Raw genomic sequence first — 24426 nt, 5'->3', positions numbered from 1 at the left:
ATCTTAGTGGATAGGAAAGCCCTGTCGAGTTTAAAGAAGGATTCATCACAAACATATTTAGAAAGGGAAGCAAAGGTGACTGTGCAAACTATCGTGGAATCACTGTTCTCAGTTCTATATCGAGACTATGTGGTAAGATCCTTACACTACAATTGAGAGAGAAGTTGAGGGAGTAGAAGAATGAGTAGCTTTCGGGCAGGAATGTCATGTATCGATAATTTCTACAGCGATAGTCAGATGACTGACAACTTAATGGCACATAACTTGGAGACACACAAGGACTTCGTAAGACCTGCAGGACGCCTATGATAGTGTACTATTTTCTAAGATTGTGGGAAGCAATGAATAACGAAAACATTCAGAAATGTTGCGTACTACCCGTTAGAAAGCTGTTTTCAGGTAATGCTCGTGTTAAAGTTGAGAGGTTACTATCACAGAAACTTAAAGTTAGCAAAGGACTGAGGCAGGGATGCTGCTTAGCGCCTGCCCTCTTTAAAATATTTTTGAACTGGAAAAATAAGTGCAAAAACATGGAAATTAGAGTAGGTCATGACATTCTGTTCTCCCAAAAATTCGCCGACGTTCAGGTCATCCTCGCAAAGAAACAATAGGCTATGTCGTATATGTTAAGAAAGCACAAACAAGAATATGAGCAGTTAGGCATGAAAACTAATCTAACAAAAACTAAATACTTCGTTGTCAGAGGTATAGAAAAGAATCTTGCTATCGGTGATGGATCTATAGTAATCTGTGGTCAGTCATATAAATGTTTCGGAACAATAATTTCGGATAAAGGTGGAAGCAGCGAGGAAATAAAACACAGAATAGGAAAGGGAAAGGCGGCAATAAAGCAGTTACACTCCATCATTTGGAATAAAACTTCATCAATAAATTTCAAAAGTAAGCTATACAAAACTAAAACTGCCCACCGTGAGATAGTGCCGCATGACGACCGTACACGCACTTGTCATGACAAGGAAAGTACACTGAAGCGCCAAGGAAACTGGTACAGGCATGCGTGTTCAAATATAGAGATATGTAAACAGACAATACGGCGGTGCGGTCGGCAACGCCTATATAAGACAACAAGTGTCTGGCGCAATTGTTAAATCGGTTACTGCTACTATAGTGGCAGATTATCAAGATTTAAGTGAGTTTGAACGTGGTGTTATAGTCCGCGAACGAGCGATGGGACACAGCACCTCCGAGGAAGCGATGAAATGGTGATTTTCCCGTACGACGATTCCACTAGTGTTCTGTGAATACTATGAATCCGGTAAAACATCAAATCTCTGGCATCGTTGCTGCCGGAAAAACATCCCGCAAGAACAGGACAAACGACGACTGAACATAATCGTTCAACGTGAGAGGACTGCAACCCTTGCGTAAACTGCTACAGATTTCAATGCTGGACCATCAACAAGTGTCAGGGTGAGAACCATTCAACGAAACATCATCGATATGGGGTTTCGGAACCGAAGGTCGACTCGTGTACTCTTGATTGCTGCACGACACAAAGCTTTACGCCTCGCCTGGGCCCGTCAACACCGACATTAGACTGTTGATGACTGGAAACATGTTGCCTGGTCAGACGAGTCTCGTTTCAAACTGTATCAAGCGAATGGACGTTAAGCGCTATTGAGACACCCTCATGGATCCATGGACCCTGCATGTCAGCAGAGGACCGTTCAAGCCGGTGAAGCCTCTGTAATGGTGTGAGGCGTGCGCAGTTGGAGTGATGTGGGACCCCTGATAAGTCTAGATGCGATTCTGACATGTGACACATACGTAAGCATCCTATATGATCACCTGCCTCCATTCATGTCCATCATGGATTCCGAAGGACTTGGGCAATTCCAGCGGGACAATGCGACACACCAAAAGTCCAGGATTGCTACAGATTCGCTCCAGGAACACTCGTCTGAGTTTAAACACTTCCGCAGGCCACCGAACTCCCCGGACATGAACATTATTGAGTATATCTGGGATGCCTTGCAATGTGCTGTTCAGAAGAGATCTCCACCCCCTCGTACTCTAATGGATATATGGACAGCCCCGTAGGATTCATGGCGTCAGTTCCCTCTAGCTCTACTTCAGCAGTTTGGTTCCTTAGGAATTCACACACATTTGAACATTTGTGAACGAGAGTTGTAGCTTAATGCACTCCAGACCGCAAGTCCCGGGCTCGGGCCAGTGTGTCTTGGACGAATGCATTCCGCGAAACAGCGTTCACCAGGTCTACATCGCACCCACAAGCGGCCATCCGTTGGGTGCAGGTCATCGCTGAAGACCATGGCGCACCATTCCATCTTCCAAGTGACCCTCTGACGGCGCAACCGAACACGTCGGTGTTGTGGCGTGAATGGTAGACGGGCTAGAGGTGTGCGTCCCTTAGTTTCGCCGCTAATAACTGGTTTGCAAAAGTTCGTGTTGACGCTTCTGGGTTCAGAAGCCCTCTTAAGCGGTCTGTGGTAGCTGTACTATCTGCCGCTGCTGCCTTTACAATACGGCGGTCTTGTCGGGCGTCAGTGCTATGTGGACGTCCAGAGCCTCGTCTGCGTGTGTGTTTTGAATGTTCACGTGATCGTTGCACAACTGACGCAGTACGTCCAGCTTGTATGGCAATTCTCAGAAAGGACCATCCCGCGACTCGGAAGGCCACAATTTGTCTCCAAACTCGCTCAGGTGGCTGCCGGAAGCACGAGTGTCTCCGTTGCTTGGTTGTCTCCTTGTTTCGCACTTTGCACCACACTGTGCGCCTTCTCTGTTAAAGGGTAGACACAAATGACGCTCTGGTAGCTACGCCAATACGCTATCTGTTGCCGGACGATCCTCAAAACATTATCAGTACAAAACAATGGTTCAAATGGCTCTAAGCACTATGGGACTTAACATCTGAGGTCATCAGTCCCCTACACTTAGAACTACTTAAATCTAACTAAGCTAACGACATTACACACATGCATGCCCGAGGCACGATTCGATCCTGCGACCGTAGCAGCAGCGCGGTTGCGAACTGAAGCGCCTAGAACCGCTCGGCCACAGCACATTATCAGTACATCTACTATCCTTCCGATGGTATACGCCGTCATCGGATCAAAATCGACATCATCTTTCCAGGTGTATTAATTTTTTTCCCGGCAGTCTATTTATTATTAGCGCTACCGACCTGTACTTCAAGTATTTACTCGTTGCCTTATATTGCATTTGTATTTATTACCACTTACAGGATCGTGTTATAACAAGATTTATTTGTTTAAATTTGTTAATATTCTCTGGCCCCAGTAAATTACGATTCCCCCCAACCCGCTCTCTGTCTTCTCCCACCCACCTTTATATCATACTAATTAACTGTATCAATGTATGTGTTATGATCTCGTTATTACAAATATCACGATATCAAAGTACTACACCTTGCTGATCTCATGTGAATACATACAAAAAAAAAAGAACTTTGTTTTCTGCCTTACCGTAGGTCTTGTCATGGGGGAAGCCTCGTCAGAGAGGTCCACCGCATGAGCGTCTAGCGAAGTGATTCCAGTGGTGGTTTCCCGTTGCCTTCCACTGGTGATGATGAAATGATAATGAGGACAACACCCAGTCCCAGAGCGTGGAAAATCTTCGATGCTGCCGGGAATCGAACCCGGGCCCCTTGGCGTGAGAGACCGCCGCAATCTCATTTTGTTCGCTTTCGTTCGTTGCATGTGCTCTGGGCGGACGTCGTAAGACATCCATTTAAGTTCGTTGTTGATCGATTAACTCAGTTTTTTTTATTACAGAAGGCTGCTAACCCTCTGACCGAGCACGCTGAGCTACCGTGCCGGCACCACTCAGCTATCGGGGCGGACTGAATACCTATAGAAGAAATAAATGTAATTCCACTGAATCTTGAATCTAAGGATTATAGGAATAATTCTGTCATATTAGGTGTTGTAAATGTAGGGGTTCCGACACCACATCCCAGTTACTCGTGCCCATTTTGATATCATTTAAATGTTCAATTTTCATTAAAATAATTAGAATTTCCGTTGCACCAATTGCAATAAGCAGCTGGGTTCACTCAAGCTGAGTGTCTCATGTAGGTCCAGGCAGAGCGGTCAATTTTTATCGAGCAGTGGTTCGGAGCTCAGTCGGTACCTTGGAAGGTAAATAAAAATTGAAAGTGACTGTTTTACAGATAACTGTTCGACAACAACAAAAGATAAGATTGGGCAAGTGTGACAGTTTTTCGTAGAAAAGACGTCGTCGCCCATGACACAAATGAGTGGCGGGCTCATTCATGTTTTTTGTAAGCACCCAGGCAACCTGTCTATGTGTTATTGTAGTCTCCTTTTATTATTCATGTCTCTACAGAAAATTTTAGAAAAGTCATCAGATTTACGGTATCTTATAAGTTGCGTGATTGTGCGAGAAAACGGTATTTTACTTGGCAGAAAGTGAGTGCAGAATTAAGCAACATAATATTTTACCTCCTGTTAATCGACGTTCAACCACATTAGTTTCTGATTATGTTAATAAGGGCGCTGATAAGTTCGCAGTTGAGTGCCCATAAACCGTACACACACACACACACACACACACACACACACACACACACACACACACAGTTTTCTCAAGTAAAAAAGTTGCTATTACGTTAACAGAAGTGATGAAAGAGGCCTTTATTAATATTTTGTACAGATAACAGGCAGAACTTCAGGTAACTTGAAACATGTTTGTACAATCAATAATCGAGTGAAATTAGATGAACTCCATAAAGATAGTTCGTTGACAAAAGTCGTGGCTTGAGGTGCAATCCTGTTCAAGAATCACATTTCACTTGTCTGTCACATTCACAGAGGAGTCTTAGTGACCTAGTGCGGCGCCGGTGCAACGGAGCAGTGACGCAACAACAACAAACAACAACGAATGCCTTCACAAAATGTTTTCTGTACACAATGCTGGACAGCTTCATTTTTTTTTTGGAACGGCTTCATGGAACCACAAATAGGTGTTGAAATGAATATTTGTTCACAGCTACCAGTTCCGATCAAGCTTCCATCTTCAAGTCACGAATTAGCATTACGCCAAACTTAAAGTAGGTTCGTTGGTGTTAAATGTATGGTTGTTTATAGTTGTGCCAGAGACATGTGCATGCGACATGCTGCAAGTAAAATAGTTGTCTATTTGACGCCACGGAACCTTCTTTAAGCTTTTTGTAGTGATAATCTGTGATTTGAAGATGGAAGCTTGACTGGAACAAGCTGTCTATGAACAAATATAGGGGATGTCTATAAATCACCTTTACAATTTTAGACTTCAACAGCTTTAAAACTATAACAGATAACAACAACTGGTTTCCAACATGTGACAAGATAACTTATAAAGTTACTTTATATTCCAAGTGTTGCACATTTGCCGAAAAGTATGTATTCCGTAACCTACTTTTCCACCTAGAATTTCTTGAATTAAGGAGACAGGTAGCATTCTCCATAAAGAGGGGGCGGGTGTCCCACGTGTTTCAGGCGCCATCGTGGACAAGTCATGGAAGGCATTTCCGAGGAGTACAACGCAATCAACTTGTATGGTGGCCAGAGATTTGGAAACATCAGGATCAAGTCTTGCATAGTGATTACGTCTTTGTATCAAAAAGGTGCAACTGCCTGAAGCACTAAAGCCGACGGTAAAACCTCATCACAAACAATGACTTCCTGGAAAATACATGTTTTTTTATTTATATTAGGGACTGAACACCCATTAAGTCAAGATCGCACATGAAATATTCTTTATTTGGATGGATTATTAGTTTCGGCTAACAATCTAGGCATCTTCAAATCATAAAACAGTCTTGATTAGTGTGGGTGCCATTACAGCTTCACATACGTTAAAATCTTTCTTGAAATGACAACATCCGTACATGACATAATTAAAAACAGCTTTTCATCGTTCGATGCTAGTGTAATTGAACGACGCTTATAAAACGAAGGCGTTACGCCGTTACCTCTTAGTAACTGACACAATGATAATTTCGTCAGTTGTAACTGCATAACACCTTTTTTATGTCCAATGTTCAATTACGCTGGCCACGGACGATGAAAAGCTGTTTTTAATTATGTCATATACAGATGATGTCATTTTAAGAAGGATTTTAACGACTTGTGAAGCCGTAATCGCATCAGCACTAATCAGTAGTGTTTTACGATCTGTAAGTGTTAGCTGAAACTGGAAATCCATCCTAATAAAGAAGATTTGAGTTCATGAGTTTTCAATACGTAACATAAAAAAGGAATTTACAACAGATCGAATATCTCCTGGTTGACTATGTCAACAAACTTGAAATACTTGTTTTTTATGATGTGTCAATGTTTCGTGTGTGTGGCAAACGGAATGTTCATGTACAGGGTATTTGTGTGTCCTCATGTTTCGTGTGAAGTGGAAATACACTCCCGAAGTCTAGGAGTGGTGCCGATTTCTGCACAAGTGCATCACTGGTTCATTCTTTTGCAGCGAATCTGCTGTCGACAGTGATTTCTACGTGGACATTTAACGTTTGCTGTGCCGAAATGGGAATACATGCAACCAGATGTCACATTCCAGCTGTATGGGGGACACCATCTCATTGATAGCCAAATGTCCACAAATTTCTGGATGAAAAATATCCGGGTAGATGGATTGGATGCGATCGTCCGAATCTGTGGGCCCCACAATGACCTAACTGTACAATCGTAGAGGTAACTGATAGAATCCTCAACACTACAGTAGGTTTCTGTGGTTCCACGGCGCCTTCCTCCTTGAAGACAGCTTCCTGTTCGGTGGATCAGTCCACGGCCGTCGTGTCGGCCGCGCACCTCGCCGTGTAGTCGGCACTCTCCACGGCGACGCCCGGCGCGACGGCTGCGATCTGCTGGAGGTCGCAGTGCGGGGGGCAGCGAGGCCCGGCCGCAGCTGGAGAGGCGGACCCCGCCCCCGCGCCCGCCACCAGAGCCGCGCCCGCCGCCCCCGCCGGCAGCCGCCGTCAGGAGACGCGGCCCGGCGCGCTCGCGCGGCCTGAGGAGTAGCGGCCCAGCTGCGTCTCTTGCGTCCGCCGCCGCCAAGGCAGCGCGGCGCTGCCTGCAGCACGTTGTCATCCGCCCTCCTCATCTGCGTTCGCACACAACAAATACTCTGGTTTCCATAAAGCAAGCAACTTAAATTGTAGCCACAGCAGTAGCAGAAGTAGCTATGTAAAGGGTGACAATTATTGTACTACACTACTGGCCATTAAAATAGCTACACCAAGAAGAAATGCAGATGATAAACGGGTATTCATTGGACAAATATATTATACTAGAACTGACACGTGATTACATTTTCACGCAATTTGGGTGCATAGATCCTGAGAAATCAGTACCCAGAACAACCACCTCTGGCCGTAATAACGGTCTTGATACGCCTGGGCATTGAGTCAAACAGAGCTTCGATGGCGTGTACAGGTACAGCTGCCCATGCAGCTTCAACACGATACCACAGTTCATGAAGAGTAGTGACTGGCGTATTGTGACGAGCCAGTTGCTCGGCCGCCTTTGACCAGAAGTTTTCAGTTGGTGAGAGATCTGGAGAATGTGCTGGCCACGGCAGGAGTCGAACATTTTCTGTATCCAGAAAGGCCCGTACAGGACCTGCAACATGCGGTAGCGCATTATCCTGCTGAAATGTAAGGTTTGGCAGGGATCGAATGAAGGGTAGAGCCACGGGTCGTAACACATCTGAAATGTAACGTCCACTGTTCAAAGTGCCGTCAATGCGAACAAGAGGTGTCCGAGACGTGTAAACCAGTGGCACCCCATACCATCACGCCGGGTGATACGCCTGTATGGCGATGACGAATACACACTTCCAGTGTGCGTTCACCGCGATGTCGCCAAACACGGATGCGACCATCATGATGCTGTACACAGAACCTGGAAACATCCGAAAAAAATGACGTTTTGCCATTCGTGCACCCAGGTTCGTCGTTGAGTACACCATCGCAGGCGCTCCTGTCTGTGATGCAGCGTCAAGGGTAACCGCAGCCATGGTTTCCGAGATGATAGTCCATGGTGCTGCAAACGCCGTCGAACTGTTCGTGCAGATGGTTGTTGTCTTGTAAACGTCCCCATCTGTTTACTCAGGGATTGAGTCGTGGCTGCACGATCCGTTACAGGCATGCAGATAAGATGCCAGTCATCTCGACTGCTACTGATACGAGGCCTTTGGGATCCAGCACGGCGTTCCGTAGTACCCTCCTGGACCCACCGATTCCATATTCTGCTAACAGTCATTGGAACTCGACCAACGCGAGCCGCAATGTCGCGATACGATAAACCGCAATCGCGATAGGCTACAATCCGACCTTTATCAATGTCGGAAACTTGACGGTACGCATTTCTCCTCCTTACACGAGGCATCACAACAACGTTTCACCAGGCAACGCCGGTCAACTGTTGTTTGTGTATGAGAAATCGGTTGCTAACTTTCCTCATGTCAGCACATTGTAGGTGTCGCCACGGGCGCCAAGCTTGTGTGAATGCTCTGAAAAGCTAACCGTTTGCATATCACAGCATCTTCTTCCTGTCTGTCAAATTTCGTGTCTGTAGCACGTTATCTTCGTGGTGTCGCAATTTTAATGGCCAGTAGTGTATATGAAATAAAATCGTCGTAACTTCAGAACTGTTTGCGTTAAGACGTTCAAACTGTACGTTTGGCCGCGGAGCTTGATCTGAATTACACTGAAGCGCCAAAGAATCTGATATAATGCGCATTCAAATACAGAGGCAGAATAAGACGCTGCGGTCGGCAACGCCTATGTAAGACAACAAGTGTCTGGCGCAGTTGTTAGATCGGTTACAGCAGCTACAATGGTAGGTTACATTTAAGTGAGTTTGAACGTGGTGTTGCAGTCGGCGCACGAGCGATGGGGCACAGTATCTCCGAGGTGCCGATAAAGTGGGGATTTTGCCGTGCGACCATCTCACGAGTGAAGCGTGAATATCAGGAATCTGGTAAAACATGAAATCTCCAACATCGCTGCGGTCGGACAAAGATCCTGTAAGAACGGAAGAGAATCGATCAACGTGACAGAAGTGTAATCCTTCCGCAAATTGCTGCAGATTTCAATGATGGGCCAGCAAAAGTGCCAGCGTACGAACCATTCAACAAAACATCATCGATACCGGCTTCCGGAGCCAAAGGACCACTCGTGTACCCTTGATGATTGCACGACACAAAGCTTTACGCCTCGCCTGGACCCGTCGACACTGACATTGAACTGTTGATGACTGCAAACACGTTGCTTGGTCGGACGAGTGTCGTTTCAAATTGTATCGAGCGGACGGACAACCTCATTGAATCCACGGGCCCTGCATGTCAGCAGGGGAATGTTAAGCTGCTGGAGCCTCTATAAAGTTGTGGTGTGTGTAGTTGGAGTGATATGGGACCCCTGATACGTCTAAATTCGACTCGTGACAGGTGACACATACGAAAGCATCCTGTCTGATAACCTGCATCCATTGAGTCCCAGTGTACATTCCGATGGACTTGGGCAGTTCCATCAGGACAATGCGAAACCCTACACGTCCAGAATTGCTACAGAGTGCCTCCAGAAACACTCTTCTGAGTTTAAACACTTCCGCTGGCCACCAAAATTCCCAGAGATGAACATTATTGAGCATATCTGTGACGCCTTGCAATGTGCTGTTGAGAAGAGATATCCACCCCCTCGTACTCTTACGGATATATGGACAGCCCCGCAGGATTCATGGTGTCAGTTCTCTCCAGCACTACTTCAGACATTAGTCGAGTCCATACCACGCCATGTCGCTGCACTTCTGCATGCTCGCGGGGGCCCTTCGCGATATTTGGCAGGTGTACCACTTTCTTTGACTCTTCAGTTTAGTATGCACATGCATGGTTTTGTTTAGCGACGAATCCCACTTTCATTTCGATGGATTCTTTAGTGAGCAAAACTGGTCCATTTGGGAGTGTGAGAATCTGCATTTCGCGGACGAGAAGTCTCTTCACCCTCAAAGGGAGACTGTGTGGTGTGCAGTGTCTAGTCACGGGATAGTCGGTGCGATATTCCTTGATGGTACGGTGACTACCGAACGGTACGTGAAGGTTTTGGAAGATGACTTCATCCCCATTATTCAATGTTACCCTGATTTCGAGAAGATGTGGTTCATGCAAGACGGAGCTCGACCCCCTTGATGTCCTGGAGAAGTACTTTGGGGACCACATTGTGACTCTGGGGTACCTAGAGGTCACTGGCGTGGGGCTTGATTGACCGCCATATTCTCCGGACCTGACCACATGCGACTCGTTTTTGTGGGGCTGTATTAAAGACAAAGTAGCAGCAACAACCCCAAAACCATTGCTGAATTGAAAACAGACATTTAGGAGATCATTGACAGCATCGATGTTCCGACTCTTCAGCGGGTCATTTAGGATTTCGCTATTTGTCTGCGCCACATCATCGCCAGTTGTGGCTGTCATATCGAAAATATCATAAGCTAAATCCGGGTATCTGTAGTGACGTTTACATGTTGAATAAAGTGCTTGCACGCCGTAGTTTGTAACTAATATACTTTTTTCATATAGGTCAGTATGTGTCACCCTCTAAGACTGAGAGGGATGCAAAGAAAGTAGTAATTAAACAAAAAATGTTGTATAGAACTCTAAACGTGAAGAAATTAATAACTACATAGTGACTTCAAAGTCCAAAGAAACTATGAAAGTGATAAAACAACATAATAGTGATAAAACAGCTAAAAACAAATGACAGTAATGGTATAAACTTACAGCTGATAAGCCAAGATAGATGGAAGACATGCTGTAAAGAACTCTTTAAAGAAGATGAATCCGATTTTGAGGATATATATGCTCCTTTGCAGGTGCTGAACATGACACAGATATCCAGGAGTTAACAACAACGGAAATACAGGATAGTGTTAAGCAAAAACGACAAAGCACCACGACCTGAGGATCTGTATATATAAAGTTGTTGAAAACTTGGCTAAACGTATTATTTGAATATCTAGCGAAGCTATTTAACCTCTATCTTAGTGGATAGGAAATCCCTGTCGAGTTTAAACAAGGGTTCATCACAAAAATATTTAAAAAGGAAAGCAAAGTTGACTGCGCAATCTATCGTGGAATCACTGTTCTCAGTTCTATATCGAGACTATGTGGTAAGATCCTTAAACTACAAGTTGAGGGAGTAGAAGAATGAGTAGCTTTCGGGCAGGAATGTCATGTATCGATAATTTCTACAGCTATAGACAGGTGACTGACAACTTAATGGCACATAACTTGGAGACACACAAGGACTTCGTAAGACCTGCAGGACGCCTATGATAGTGTACTACTTTCTAAGATTGTGGGAAGCAATGAATAACGAAAACATTCAGAAATGTTGCGTACTACCCGTTAGAAAGCTGTTTTCAGGTAATGCTTGTCGTGTTAAAGTTGAGACGTTACTATCACAGAAACTTAAAGTTAGCAAAGGACTGGGGCAGGGATGCTGCTTAGCGCCTGCTCTCTTTAAAATATTTTTGAACGAAACATTGAAAAACTGGAAAAATAAGTGCAAAAACATGGAAATTAGAGTAGGTCATGACATTCTGTTCTCCCAAAAATTCGCCGACGTTCAGGTCATCCTCACCAAGAAACAACAGGCTATGTCGTATATGTTAAGAAAGCTTAAACAAGAATATGAGCAGTTAGGCATGAAAATTAATCTAACAAAGACTAAATACTTCGTTGTCAGAGGTATAGAAAAGAATCTTGCTATAGGTGATAGATCTGTAGTCAATCATATAATTGTTTTGGAACAATAATTTCGGATAAAGGTGGAAGCAACGAGGAAATAAAACACAGAATAGGAAAGGGAAAGGCGGCAATAAAGCAGTTACGCTCCATAATTTGGAATAAATCTTCACCAATAAATTTCAAAAGGAAGCTATACAAAACTACAACTGCCCACCTTGAGATAGTGCAGCATGGCGACCGTACAGGCACTTGTCATGACAGGGAAAGTACACTGAAGCGCCAAGGAAACTGGTGTAGGTATGCGTGTTCAAATATAGAGATATGTAAACAGACAGAATACGGCGCTGCGGTCGGCAACGCCTATATAAGACAACAAGTGTCTGGCGCAATTGTTAGATCGGTTACTGCTGCTACAATGGCAGGTTATCAAGATTTAAGTGAGTTTGAACGTGGTGGTACAGTCGACGCACGAGCGATGGGACACAGTATCTCCGAGGTGGCGATCAAGTGGTGATTTTCCCGTACGACGATTTCACTAGTGTACTGTGAATACCATGAATCCGGTAAAACATCATATCTCCGGCATCGTTGCTGCCGGAAAAACATCCTGCAAGAGCAGGACAAACGACGACTGAACAGAATCGTTCAACGTGAGAGAAGTGCAACCCTTCCGTAAACTGCTACAGATTTCAAAGCTGGACCATCAACAAGTGTCAGCGTGCGAACCATTCAACGAAACATCATCGATATGGGGTTTCGGAACCGAAGGTCCACTCGTGTACTCTTGATGGCTGCACGATACAAAGCTCGCCTGGGCCCGTCAATAGCGACATTAGACTGTTGATGACTGGAAAAAAAAATGGCTCTGAGCACTATGGGACTTAACATCTATGGTCATCAGTCCCCTAGAACTTAGAACTACTTAAACCTAACTAACCTAAGGACATCACACAACACCCAGTGATCACGAGGCAGAGAAAATCCCTGACCCCGCCGGGAATCGAACCCGGGAACCCGGGCGCGGGAAGCGAGAACGCTACCGCACGACCACGAGCTGCGGACAATGACTGGAAATATGTTGCCTAGTCAGACGAGTCTCATTTCAAACTGTCTCAAGCGAATGGACGTAAAGCGCTATTGAGACACCCTCATGGATCCATGGACCCTGCATGTCAGCAGAGGACTGTTCAAGCCGGTGAAGCCTCTGCAATGGTGTGAGGCGTGCGCAGTTGGGGGGGGGGGGGGACCCCTGGTAAGTCTAGATTCGACTCTGACAGGTGACACGTACGTAAGCATCCTGTCTGATCACCTGCCTTCATTCATGTCCATCGTGCGTCCGGAAGGACTTGGGCAGTTCCAGCGGGACAATGCGACAAACAACACTTTCAGAATTGTTAAAGATTGCCCCCAGTAAAACCCTTCTGAGTTTAAACACTTCCACTGGCCAGCAAACTCCAGAGACATGAACATTATTGAGCATATCTGGGATGCCCTGCAATGTGATGTTCAGAAGAGATCTCCAATCTCTCGTACTCTAATGGATATATGGACAGCCCCGCAGGATTCATGGTGTCAGTTCCCTCTAGCACTACTTCAGATAGCAGTCGAGTCAATGCCACGTCGTGTTGGTGGCAGTTCTGCGTGCTTGCGGGAGCTCTACAGGATTTTAGGCAGGAGTACCAGTTTCTTTGGCTCTTCAGTGTATAAATACGTACCTGTTTTGTTATTTTAATCCCTCGTTTTATTTGCAAATGGTGGAATGACACATTTCTACCTCATACATGGAACGCTCAATATCAAAACTCGTGGTGCTGTGAGAATGGCTGATACGCTAACGAAACGCTACGTTTGAAAGGTAACAAAACGCTGCTGCCAGCAGCCCGTGCACATATGTCCGCGCGGTTGTCGCTGCCGCTGGCGTATGGGTCGCCATGTGTGTAACAGTCCCAGGCTATTTGCACTACGGAACGCTGACCGCTGTCGCCACGCTGTTCAGCAGCGCAACGTGCGTGGGTAAGAGGCCTTAGTGCCGTTTGCCGTGTATGTTGAGTGTTATTTTTGTCTCGTCATTATATGCATGTTAATTAGTTAGGTTACTTGTGTTACAGTTGTTCTGTTGGTTCAAATGGCTCTGAGCACTATGGGACTCAACTGCTGAGGTCATTAGTCCCCTAGAACTTAGAACTAGTTAAACCTAACTAACCTAAGGACATCACAAACATCCATGCCCGAGGCAGGATTCGAACCTGCGACCGTAGCGGTCTTGCGGTTCCAGACTGCAGCGCCTTTAACCGCACGGCCATTTCGGCCGGCAGTTGTTCTGTGTTAATGTAGTCAGTTACATGTTTCACATGGCACCTGGTACAATAACCGGCCACCAACTATCAGAATTAAGAGATTGAGCGGTTTCTTTTCTAATTTTTCTATGTATTTTGGAGATATGATCTATGTTTTCTAGGTGTCTTTCTTTAAGTCTTGCTTCCGTTATCGATAATAGTGTCAGAATTGCCTGTTTCACACCTTTCATTTTCTAAAGTCAAGCTCATCTTCTAACAAATTTTCATTTTCGTTTTTTCTATACATTATTCTGGTCAGCAACCTAATGCATGAACTGTGAAGATGACAGTGCGACAGTTGTTGGGCTTTTTTACCCTCCCTGTCTCCGTGAATTTAGGGATGATACTCCTCAGAAATCCGATTGGACGGCTCCAGTCTCACAGCTACACACATTGGCCTGAATAATACTTTGGTTTCTTGTTTCCTCAATGAATTTCCCACAAAAATCGTGTTTGATTGCAAATCTTTCAAGGTTCTGTCAGATTCTGAATCTCACACTGGATCGCCTGTGATTTCAAATAGACGACTATTATACCGTCTAAAATTACTGACGACTTCATTGCACTTTCTGCCACTATTCTCCTCTCTCTCCTCTGCATTTAACAGTGGAATTTCCTTTAGTCTTAACGTTAGTGTCTTTCTATTTAAATTCTTTGACACGTATTTTGGTTTTCTATTTTCTGAAACTAATCTGCAATTAATATCGTGTCTGTTTCTTCACGTATCTTCTGAAGCCAGTTCGATGTGACGTCCTTACATTTCCTACTGATTTCATTCGTAAGCTACTTGTCTGACTGTATCTCTTCCTTTCCCTCAACTTTTAGTAGAAGCTCAACAGTGTACTGTAACTGTTGATTAGCTGTGCGATTCACATGTGTTTGTTTACGCCGTTATGAAATGTTTTCCAAAAATGGTGGTTATGTATTGCGATATCCAGCTCTTAGCAGACAATGAAAATGAAAATCATATTTGTTTAAACGTCGACCGAATGTTATCGATTGTAAGGAACAATGTATAAACTCTGTGGAGCGTGAAGTTATTCTCACATGGAGAAATTACTGAATTTTTTACAGCTAGAAGTATATTTTAACTACGGCTTAAGTTTGCGTAGTAAAAAAGAAAGTTAATGTTCTGAGATGATAGCAAAGTTTCACACGATCATCTTGTGGTGAAAGATGAGAAAACATAATTTTTTTTGAAACTTACTGTAGTGTGTAAGAATCTATATCCAAATGCATAGACAGTAAGCTTCAATGAAGACTGAGCGCTGGTTCGAATCTGCACATGGTCCTGTTCCAACGAATTAGATCCATTTTCAACGGAACTCGCTTTAAATAGCAAAGCTTTTTGTCAGTCGGAAGACAGCATTCAGTATTCACTGGAGGGCACTACACTGCATCTACCTACGTGGTATACGGCTAATCTAGCGTAAATCTTGAATATTGAGTAACAAGAGCTTAAGTTACAGATAACTACAGAATTTAAAAACAAGGACGGCGCTGAGCAGTAGAGATCCTTCGAGGTCCACAATTTTTTTCCTTCACTAATCTATGGTGACTGTGATATAAATTTACTATAAAAATGGGGTAGTCAAACTCAAGAGTTAAGGTAACTCTCTTGGTCAGGTAAATAGTAATCACATTCATACTTATACGCTGTTAAATGACATTTACAATTTCAGTTAAACGATATCAGCCATTTCATGTTTTTTTCAAAAACATTTAAATTACACATTCGTGCAAATGATTTTTCGTTAAACAACAAAAAGCATTGCTACGATCATTTTTGGTGGGTGTCAGAAAACAAAGCAAGCATCGTTTCTTACATACACTAATGTGTCTTACTATGCTATTTCATCGACGAAGTGTATGATTTCCACTGTATGTTAGCAGATGACAAACGTTTTTGTACTACAAGATACAGTTAATACATAACATGGATATCACTGTACTGTTTGGCTGACTTTGATATCGCTTTTAGAGACGAGTCTTTTTTTTGTGGGAATAACATTGCTTATTTTGGTAACCCTCCTTGATAAGTGCATTTATAGCTATAAGTTAGATCAGCAGTAGTGTCTGTGTGTGTTCTGTTACAGAAAAAAATTGTCTGTATGTTGGTTTCTTTAATGCATAGTACAAGGATCGAATTATACTTGTCGAGTAGTCTATCATTTACTGAAGTAATGCAAATAAGCATGCCTTGAGTGTTTTGATAAATAATCATTTCGCCAGGACACCTCCTTCTGTACGGCGAACATATTTCTATACAAAAACTGACAGCCAGGAACCAGCCTTGTTTTTATGTATATTTTCATGAGTAGGTTCAAAAAGTAATGTCTTCATTAATGTTATCACTAATCATGCATACATATTCTGTAACTCGTTCAAATGATTTATAGAACATATAACTAGCTAACTAACAAACTAACTAAACATGCTGCAGAAAAAAACATATCTCTCCGATACTTTGGATCATGCGCAAGATGACGGCTCTGAGGCTATGTTGTGACTTGTTTAGTTTTAATGGCCTGTAAATTACTGGGAAGTGATTGAGTGTGTCATTATAAGGGCGAGTATACAGGGTGTTACAAAAAGGTACGGCCAAACTTTCAGGAAACATTCCTCACACACAAATAAAGAAAAGATGTTATGTGGACATGTGTCCGGAAACGCTTATTTTCTATGTTAGAGCTCATTTTAGTTTCGTCAGTATGTACTGTACTTCCTCGATTCACCGGCAGTTGGGCCAATTGAAGGAAGGTAATGTTGACTTCGCTGGTTGTGTTGACGTGCGACTCATTGCTCTACAGTACTAGCATGAAGAACATCAGTACGTAGCATCAACAGGTTAGTGTTCATCACGAATGTGGTTTTGCAGTCAGTGCAATGTTTACAAAAGCGGAGTTGGCAGATGGCCATTTGATGTATGGATTAGCACGGGGCAATAGCCGTGGCGCGGTACGTTTGTATCGAGACAGATTTCCAGAACGAAGGTGTCCCGACAGGAAGACGTTCGAAGCAATTGATCGGCGTCTTAGAGAGCACGTAACATTCCAGCCTATGACTCGCGACTGGGGAAGACCTAGAGCAACGAGGACACCTGCAATGGACGAGGCAATTCTTCGTGCAGTTGACGATAACCCCAATGTCAGCGTCAGAGAAGTTGCTGCTGTACAAGGTAACGTTGACCCCGTCACTGTATGGAGAGTGCTACGGGAGAACCAGTTGTTTCCGTACCATGTACAGCGTATGCAGGCACTATCAGCAGCTGATTGGCCTCCACGGGTACACTTCTGCGAATGGTTCATCCAACAATGTTCTCTCTACGGATGAGGCTTCATTCCAACGTGATCAATATTGTAAATTTTCACAATCAACATGTGTGGGCTGACGAGAATCCGCACGAAATTGTGCAATTACGTCATCAACACAGATTTTCTGTGAACGTTTGGGCAGGCATTGTTGGTGATGACTTGATTGGGCCCCACGTTCTTCCACCTACGCTCAATGGAGCACGTTATCATGATTTCATACGGGATACTCTACCTGTGCTGCTAGAACATGTGCCTTTACAAGTACGACACAACATGTGGTTCATGCGCGATGGAGCTCCTGCACATTTCAGTCGAAGTGTTCGTACGCTTCTCAACAACAGATTCGGTGACCGATGGATTGGTAGAGGCGGACCAATTACATGGCCTCCACGCTCTCCTGACCTCAACCCTCTTGACTTTCATTTATGGGGGCATTTGAAAGCTCTTGTCTACGCAACCCCGGTACCAAATGTAGAGACTCTTCGTGCTCGTATTGTGGACGGCTGTGATACAATACGACATTCTCCAGAGCTGCATCAGCGCATCAGGGATTCCACGCGACGGAGGGTGGATGCATGTATCCTCGCTAACGGAGGACATTTCGAAAATTTCCTGTAACAAAGTGTTTGAAGTCACGCTGCTACGTTCTGTTGCTGTGTGTTTCCATTCCGTGATTAATGTAATTTGAAGAGAAGTAATAAAATGAGCTCTAACATGGAAAGTAAGCGTTTCCGGACACATGTCCACATAACATATTTTCTTTCTTTGTATGTGAGGAATGTTTCCTGAAAGTTTGGCCGTACCTTTTTGTAACACCCTGTATTACTAGGCTCTGACTGGAAGGGAGGGTGGGGGCTTGTAATAGGAGGGGTAGAAGGAGATGAGGGGCATGATGGCGTAATTGAAAGAAGGCACGTGATTTCGAAAGTGATGAAGATGATGTCATAGGGAAGGAGTATGTGGTTTCTTATGTAATGCTTTCGCCCCTGGCATGTTGCCTGTAGGCACTAACACCTGCTCCTTTCAAGGTCATTTAAGTGCAAAGTGGGCTGCAGTTTCCATAGAAATACTACTCTCAGTAATTCAGTATCCTACTTCTTCGTAAGCTGATTTCTCCTGGTAACATTCTTCAGCTTACTCTTCATCATCACTAAATCTATTCCTGAGTACGCCGCACAATCCAGTACCTGACTGTGGAGTCTCTATCGCACCTTGATGAACTCCAGCCGGTATCTTCCCGTGTCTCCACACCTTCTCATAGCATACCTCTTCCCGTTGTGACACCTGAACAGTGCATTGCCTGAAATTAAGTTTATTTTTCTCAGTTAATTTTTCTCCCCTCTCATCCTGCTACCAAGTACCTATTCTCCTGTAACTTTGTCTTCTGTTCCTTCTCCTACTGCAGCGCTCAAACCACCACGATCATTATGTCATCTCTTTGGTTTTCTTAGCGCGATTTGTTAATAGTGTGCTTCCGGATGTTCTACCGAGTTCTAATGTCCATTTTATGCGTAATATTTCGTGTCATCACTTCTGTCTTTATGCTGTTCATTTTTGGAACACAACCTAAGACCAGCTTAGAGACAAAAGTGATGACACCTTCTGCACGACCAGACCATCATTTTACAGGACAATGCTCAAATATGTACAGTGCAAGCTGTTACTGATTTGACTGATGGGGCTGTTAAGTGCTATACCACCTGTTACACTCTCCTGACTTAAGCACTCATGAGTTCGATTTCTAAACTGAAGGAAACACTTCACGACATTCGCTTTAGAACTGCTTCAAATTCGTCGAGCAATAGACCGCGCAGCTCGAACTGTCAACACAACTGGCGCTGCTAACGGTATCCTACAACTTCCACATCACTGGCAATGGTTTATACACAATGTTGGTGGCTACTTTGAAGGTCAGTAAAACTTTGAAACACGTATCTCTTTTGTACGAGCTGTTGCCACTATTAAAGCTCCAACCCTCGCAATAAAGATACATTTTCTGAGTTTGGCGCAAACTGAGACACGCAAAAAGGGTTTTTCTTTCAGAGTTCATAAACTTAGTGGTTTATGCGAGAACAGACTGAATACTTGAGCTTGCGTCAACAAAATAAAAGATCCTTTTTCACTAGCATAACATTATGAAAGCAATTTTTGGAAACTGTGCATTTCAGACATACAACGTGATCAATCTAAGAAATGAAAATGAACTAAGTGGTCTGGATAGTTATGAAATGAAGACTTGTGCGCGTCATTTTCATCTAAATAAAAAAACTATATACAGTAGCATGCTGGTGCAAGCTAGCTTGTTTTGCTATGAAGGAAACAGTCTGCTACCTAAATTGGAGGCTAAGAGACCCTACGGAATATGAAATAAACATTATGCTCTGTATAGAAACATAAGGTCTCCAGAAATGAGGTACCGGCCCAGCAGAAAAATCACCAATCGTTCGAGACTGTCGAATAAATAAACATTTCGCTTCAGTATTTTTTATGTTAGTTTGCAAACCATTGTGAAGATGTTACTCAGCAGGAGGCACGTTTACACTGTTTTTAAAGTGGCAGGGACGAACGGTGAGAATCGCCGTTTGTCGTCCACTGACTGTCAACCAACACGCAGAAACTACGGTGCCAAAAGTTTACACTTGAAATTTCAATAATTTCTTAATAAATTGGTCCGTGCAGAGGTGGCATAAGAGATTTAATTACCCTAGTCAAAGAATCATAGCTAACACTTGGTTCAAGAATCATAAAAGAAGGTTGTGTACGTGGAAGAATCCTGGAGCTACTAGAAGGTATCAGATAGATTATATAATGGTAAGACAGAGATTTAGGAACCAGGTTTTAAATTGTAAGACATTTCCAGGAGCAGATGTGGACTCTGACCACAATCTATGGGTTATGAACTGTAGATTAAAACTGAAGAAACTGCAAAAAGGTGGGAATTTAAGGAGATGGGACCTGGATAAACTGACTAAACCAGAGGTTGTACAGAGTTTCAGGGAGAGCATAAGGGAACAATTGACAGGAATGGGAGAAAAGAAATACAGTAGAAGAAGAATGGGTAGCTCTGAGGGATGAAGTAGTGAAGGCAGCAGAGGATCAAGTAGGTAAAAAGACGAGGGCTAGAAGAAATCCTTGGGTAACAGAAGAAATATTGAATTTAATTGATGAAAGGAGAAAATATAAAAACGCAGTAAATGAAGCAGGCAAAAAGGAATACAAACGTCTCAAAAATGAGATCGACAGGAAGTGCAAAATGGCTAAGCAGGCATGGCTAGAGGACAAATGTAAGGATGTAGAGGCTTATCTCACGTGAGGTAAGATAGATACTGCCTACAGGAAAATTAAAGAGACCTTTGGAGAAAAGAGAGCCAGTTGTATGAATATCAAGAGCACAAATGGAAACCCAGTTCTAAGCTAAGAAGGGAAAGCAGAAAGGTGGAAGGCGTATATAGAGGGTCTATACAAGGGCGATGTACTTGAGGACAATATTATGGAAGTGGAGGAGGATGTAGATGAAGATGAAATGGGAGATACGATACTGCGTGAAGAGTTTGACAGAGCACTGAAAGACCTAAGTCGAAACAAGGCCCTGGGAGTAGACAACATTCCATTGGAACTACTGTCGGCCTTGGGAGAGCCGGTCCTGACAAAACTCTACCATCTGGTGAGCAAGATGTAGGGGACAGGCGAAACACCCTCAGACTTTAAGAAGAATATAATAATTCCAATCCCAAAGAAAGCAGGTGTTGACAGATGTGAAAATTACAGAACTATCAGTTTAATAAGTCACAGCTGCAAAATACTAATGTGAATTCTTTACAGGCGAATGGAAAAACTGGTAGAAGCCGACCTCGGGGAAGATCAGTTTGGATTCAGCAGAAATGTTGGAACACGTGAGGCAATACTGACCCTACGACTTATCTTAGAAAATAGATTAAGGAAAGGCAAACCTACATTTCTAGCATTTGTATACTATATTTGAGAAAAAAATGGCTCTGAGCACTATGGGACTCAATATCTTAGGTCATAAGTCCCCTAAAACTTAGAACTACTTAAACCTAACTAACCTAAGGACATCACACACAGCCATGCCCGAGGCAGGATTCGAACCTGCGACCGTAGCAGTCCCGCGGTTCCGGACTGCAGCGCCAGAACCGCACGGCCACCGCGGCCGGCATACTTAGAGAAAGCTTTTGACGATGTTGACTGGAATACTCTCTTTCAAATTCTAAAAGGGGCAGGGGTAAAATACAGGGACCGAAAGGCTATTTACAATTTGTACAGAAACCAGATGGCAGTTATAAGAGTCGAGGGACATGAAAGGGAAGTAGCGGTTGGGAAGGGAGTGAGACAGGGTTGTAGCCTGTCCCCGATGTTATTCAATCTATATATTGAGCAAGCAGTAAAGGAAACAAAAGAAAAATTCGGAGTAGGTATTAAAGTCCATGGAGAAGAAATAAAAACTTTGAGGTTCGCCGATGACGTTGTAATTCTGTCAGAGACAGCAAAGGACTTGGAAGAGCAGTTGAACGGAATGGACAGTGTCTTGAAAGGAGGATATAAGATGAACATCAACAAAAGCAAAACGAGGATAATGGAATGTAGTCAAATTAAGTCGGGTGATGCTGAGGGAATTAGATTAGGAAATGAGACACTTAAAGTAGTAAAGGAGTTTTGCTATTTGGGGAGCAAAATAACTGATTATGGTCGAAGTAGAGAGGATATAAAATGTAGACTGGCAATGGCAAGGAAAGAGTTTCTGAAGAATAGAAATTTTTTAACATCGAGTATAGATTTAAGTGTCAGGAAGTCGTTTCTGAAAGTATTTGTATGGAGTGTAGCCATGTATGGAAGTGAAACGTAGACGATAAATAGTTTAGACAAGAAGGGAATAGAAGCTTTCGAAATGTGGTGCTACAGAAGAATGCTAAAGATTAGATGGGCAGATCACATAACTAATGAGGAGGTATTGAATAGAACTGGGGAGAAGAGGAGTTTGTGGCACAACTTGACAAGGAGAAGGGACCGGTTGGTAGGACATGTTCTGAGGCATCAAGGGATCACAAATATAGCATTGGAGGGCAGCGTAGAGGGTAAAAATCGTAGAGGGAGACCAAGAGATGAATACACTAAGCAGATTCAGAAGGATGTAGGTTGCAGTAAGTACTGGGAGATGAAAAAGCTTGCACAGGATAGATTAGGATGGAGAGCTGCATCAAACCAGTCTCAGGACTGAAGACAACAACAACAACAGTCAAAGAATGTCACTGTCTGCCCATTTACAGCGAGAGTCGTAAACATTGTTGTATTTGCATTCCTGTCCGCTGAAAATTTTCTTAACTTTGAAATGAACCTCCTCCAAATGAACGCAACATAAAGTTACGGGATTTCCTTCCGAGCAGCATCTCAGACTCTTTAATGATCCCCGCACGTCTCTAGAAGCTGTAAAACAACTACACTCAGGTCACCCATTCATACTGCGAATTCAAATAATTTCCAGTCAAAATTACTCTGACCGTAATGTTACTTTAAGGGTGGATGGGAACGTATTGAGTGCTTTCAGTTTCAACCAAGATGTTAGACAAGAATGCTCCATGTGGGATTTCACTCCAATGAATTTAAATCACACACATAGGTATGAAATAAGACGTATTTAGCAAAAGCAGAAAATCTTTTCCCGGTGGAAGGCGGACAGAAATGTTTCCGATTTCGTTTATTTATGAGGGGATTTCTACAACAATTTCCTTACAACAAAGGAAAACATAGTGAAAACTGATCGGAATCAGGGATATAAACTATTTTTATTTTGTTTCTGCTACAGTGTATACGGCTAGTGTGTTATGTTGATCTATATGTTTATGTGTAACAGACTGAACCCAGTGACGCACCCGACATGTGTTGCAGTATTTCTGTGACATTCCTGTGCATTATAATCAAATGCTTAGATAGTTCTCTTTAAATATTTTTCTGATAACCTTGTCTGACTACTGTATTCTATTACTCGTTTCTAGTGACAATTGCAATTGTTAGCGAAAAATTTGCAGGGGCAACAATTTTTTTGAGAGATAATATACTCGTTTTTGAGGATGTTATCTAACATATCAACGACATCCACTAACACTTCAAAAGATACTCGAACAAGCATTAGATCTTCAGATGTTTCGTGGTTGTGTCTTCCCATGAAGCAAATAGAAATATTTCCAATCGACAAGGTTTTCGGGAGGATTATCTTTGTTATATTGCAGATGTCATCGTCATCATCCCAGGATCCGATCTCTGTCACCTATTCACCCCTTACGAGGTCTACATGTCTCTGTTTTCAGCCGGCCGTTATTTCAGTATGTTTTTTAGGCAGTCTATGTTCAGTCATTCTGTCAACATGGTCCTTGTATTTCATTTTCGTTGTTTCTATCTTATGATTAACTGCAAACGTTTTTAAAAGCCGACCTTATTGTTTCATTTCTTATTTTATCCAATTTTACAGCCCCTTACGTATCTCAAGAACTTTTTTCAGCTGCTTGTACAAGTGAATTTTATTGTTATTGTATATGATTATGAATCTTAAACACGTGTAGGTGCAGCCATACCTTAATAGAAATTTAGTTGGGTTTCCTTTATTGTTTTCCTTCTAAAACTTCTTCCAATTTTTCCGCAGATAAGTTGAAATTTATCAAATTTCTTCTCAATGTCTTTGTCATAATTCAAACTAATACCGCATCTTAGACAATTGGGGTCGGAAACTTGTTCTAAAATTTTCTTGCGTACGATTATTTTCAAACTGGCTGAATTCTTTCCCTTGAAAGCCATTATATTTGTTTTATTTGCATGTATAGTTAAACTGTAGTATGTTGCGCTTTGGCTCAATCTTTTTACTGCTTTTTATAAATTATCTCCTGCTTCCTGTATAATTATCTGCTCATCAGCACATAATCGATTATTTAATGGTATGCTAGGTCATATTTTAATTTATAACTGGATTTCATCTTTCAACTTCATAACTAGGTCGTCAATAC

The 24426-nt window shown here is 43.0% G+C and overlaps 1 protein-coding gene across 1 annotated transcript in view; it reads right to left on the bottom strand.

The window, feature by feature from the left end:
• Positions 1-7088: 7088 nt before the first annotated feature.
• LOC126227229 (tachykinin-like peptides receptor 86C) overlaps positions 7089-24426 on the bottom strand; it is a 969629-nt gene continuing 952291 nt past the window's right edge. Inside the window, exon 8 of the mRNA XM_049942236.1 lies at positions 7089-7119. Within this exon, the coding sequence (XP_049798193.1) occupies positions 7103-7119 (17 nt within the window). The 3' untranslated portion in view covers positions 7089-7102. The remainder of the gene's footprint in view (positions 7120-24426) is intronic.

This window comes from Schistocerca nitens, chromosome 1, assembly GCF_023898315.1.
Source record: "Schistocerca nitens isolate TAMUIC-IGC-003100 chromosome 1, iqSchNite1.1, whole genome shotgun sequence".
Taxonomy (NCBI): domain Eukaryota; kingdom Metazoa; phylum Arthropoda; class Insecta; order Orthoptera; family Acrididae; genus Schistocerca; species Schistocerca nitens.
The sequence above is the reverse complement of the archived record's forward strand: the minus strand, read 5'-3'. Positions and strand labels throughout refer to the sequence as shown.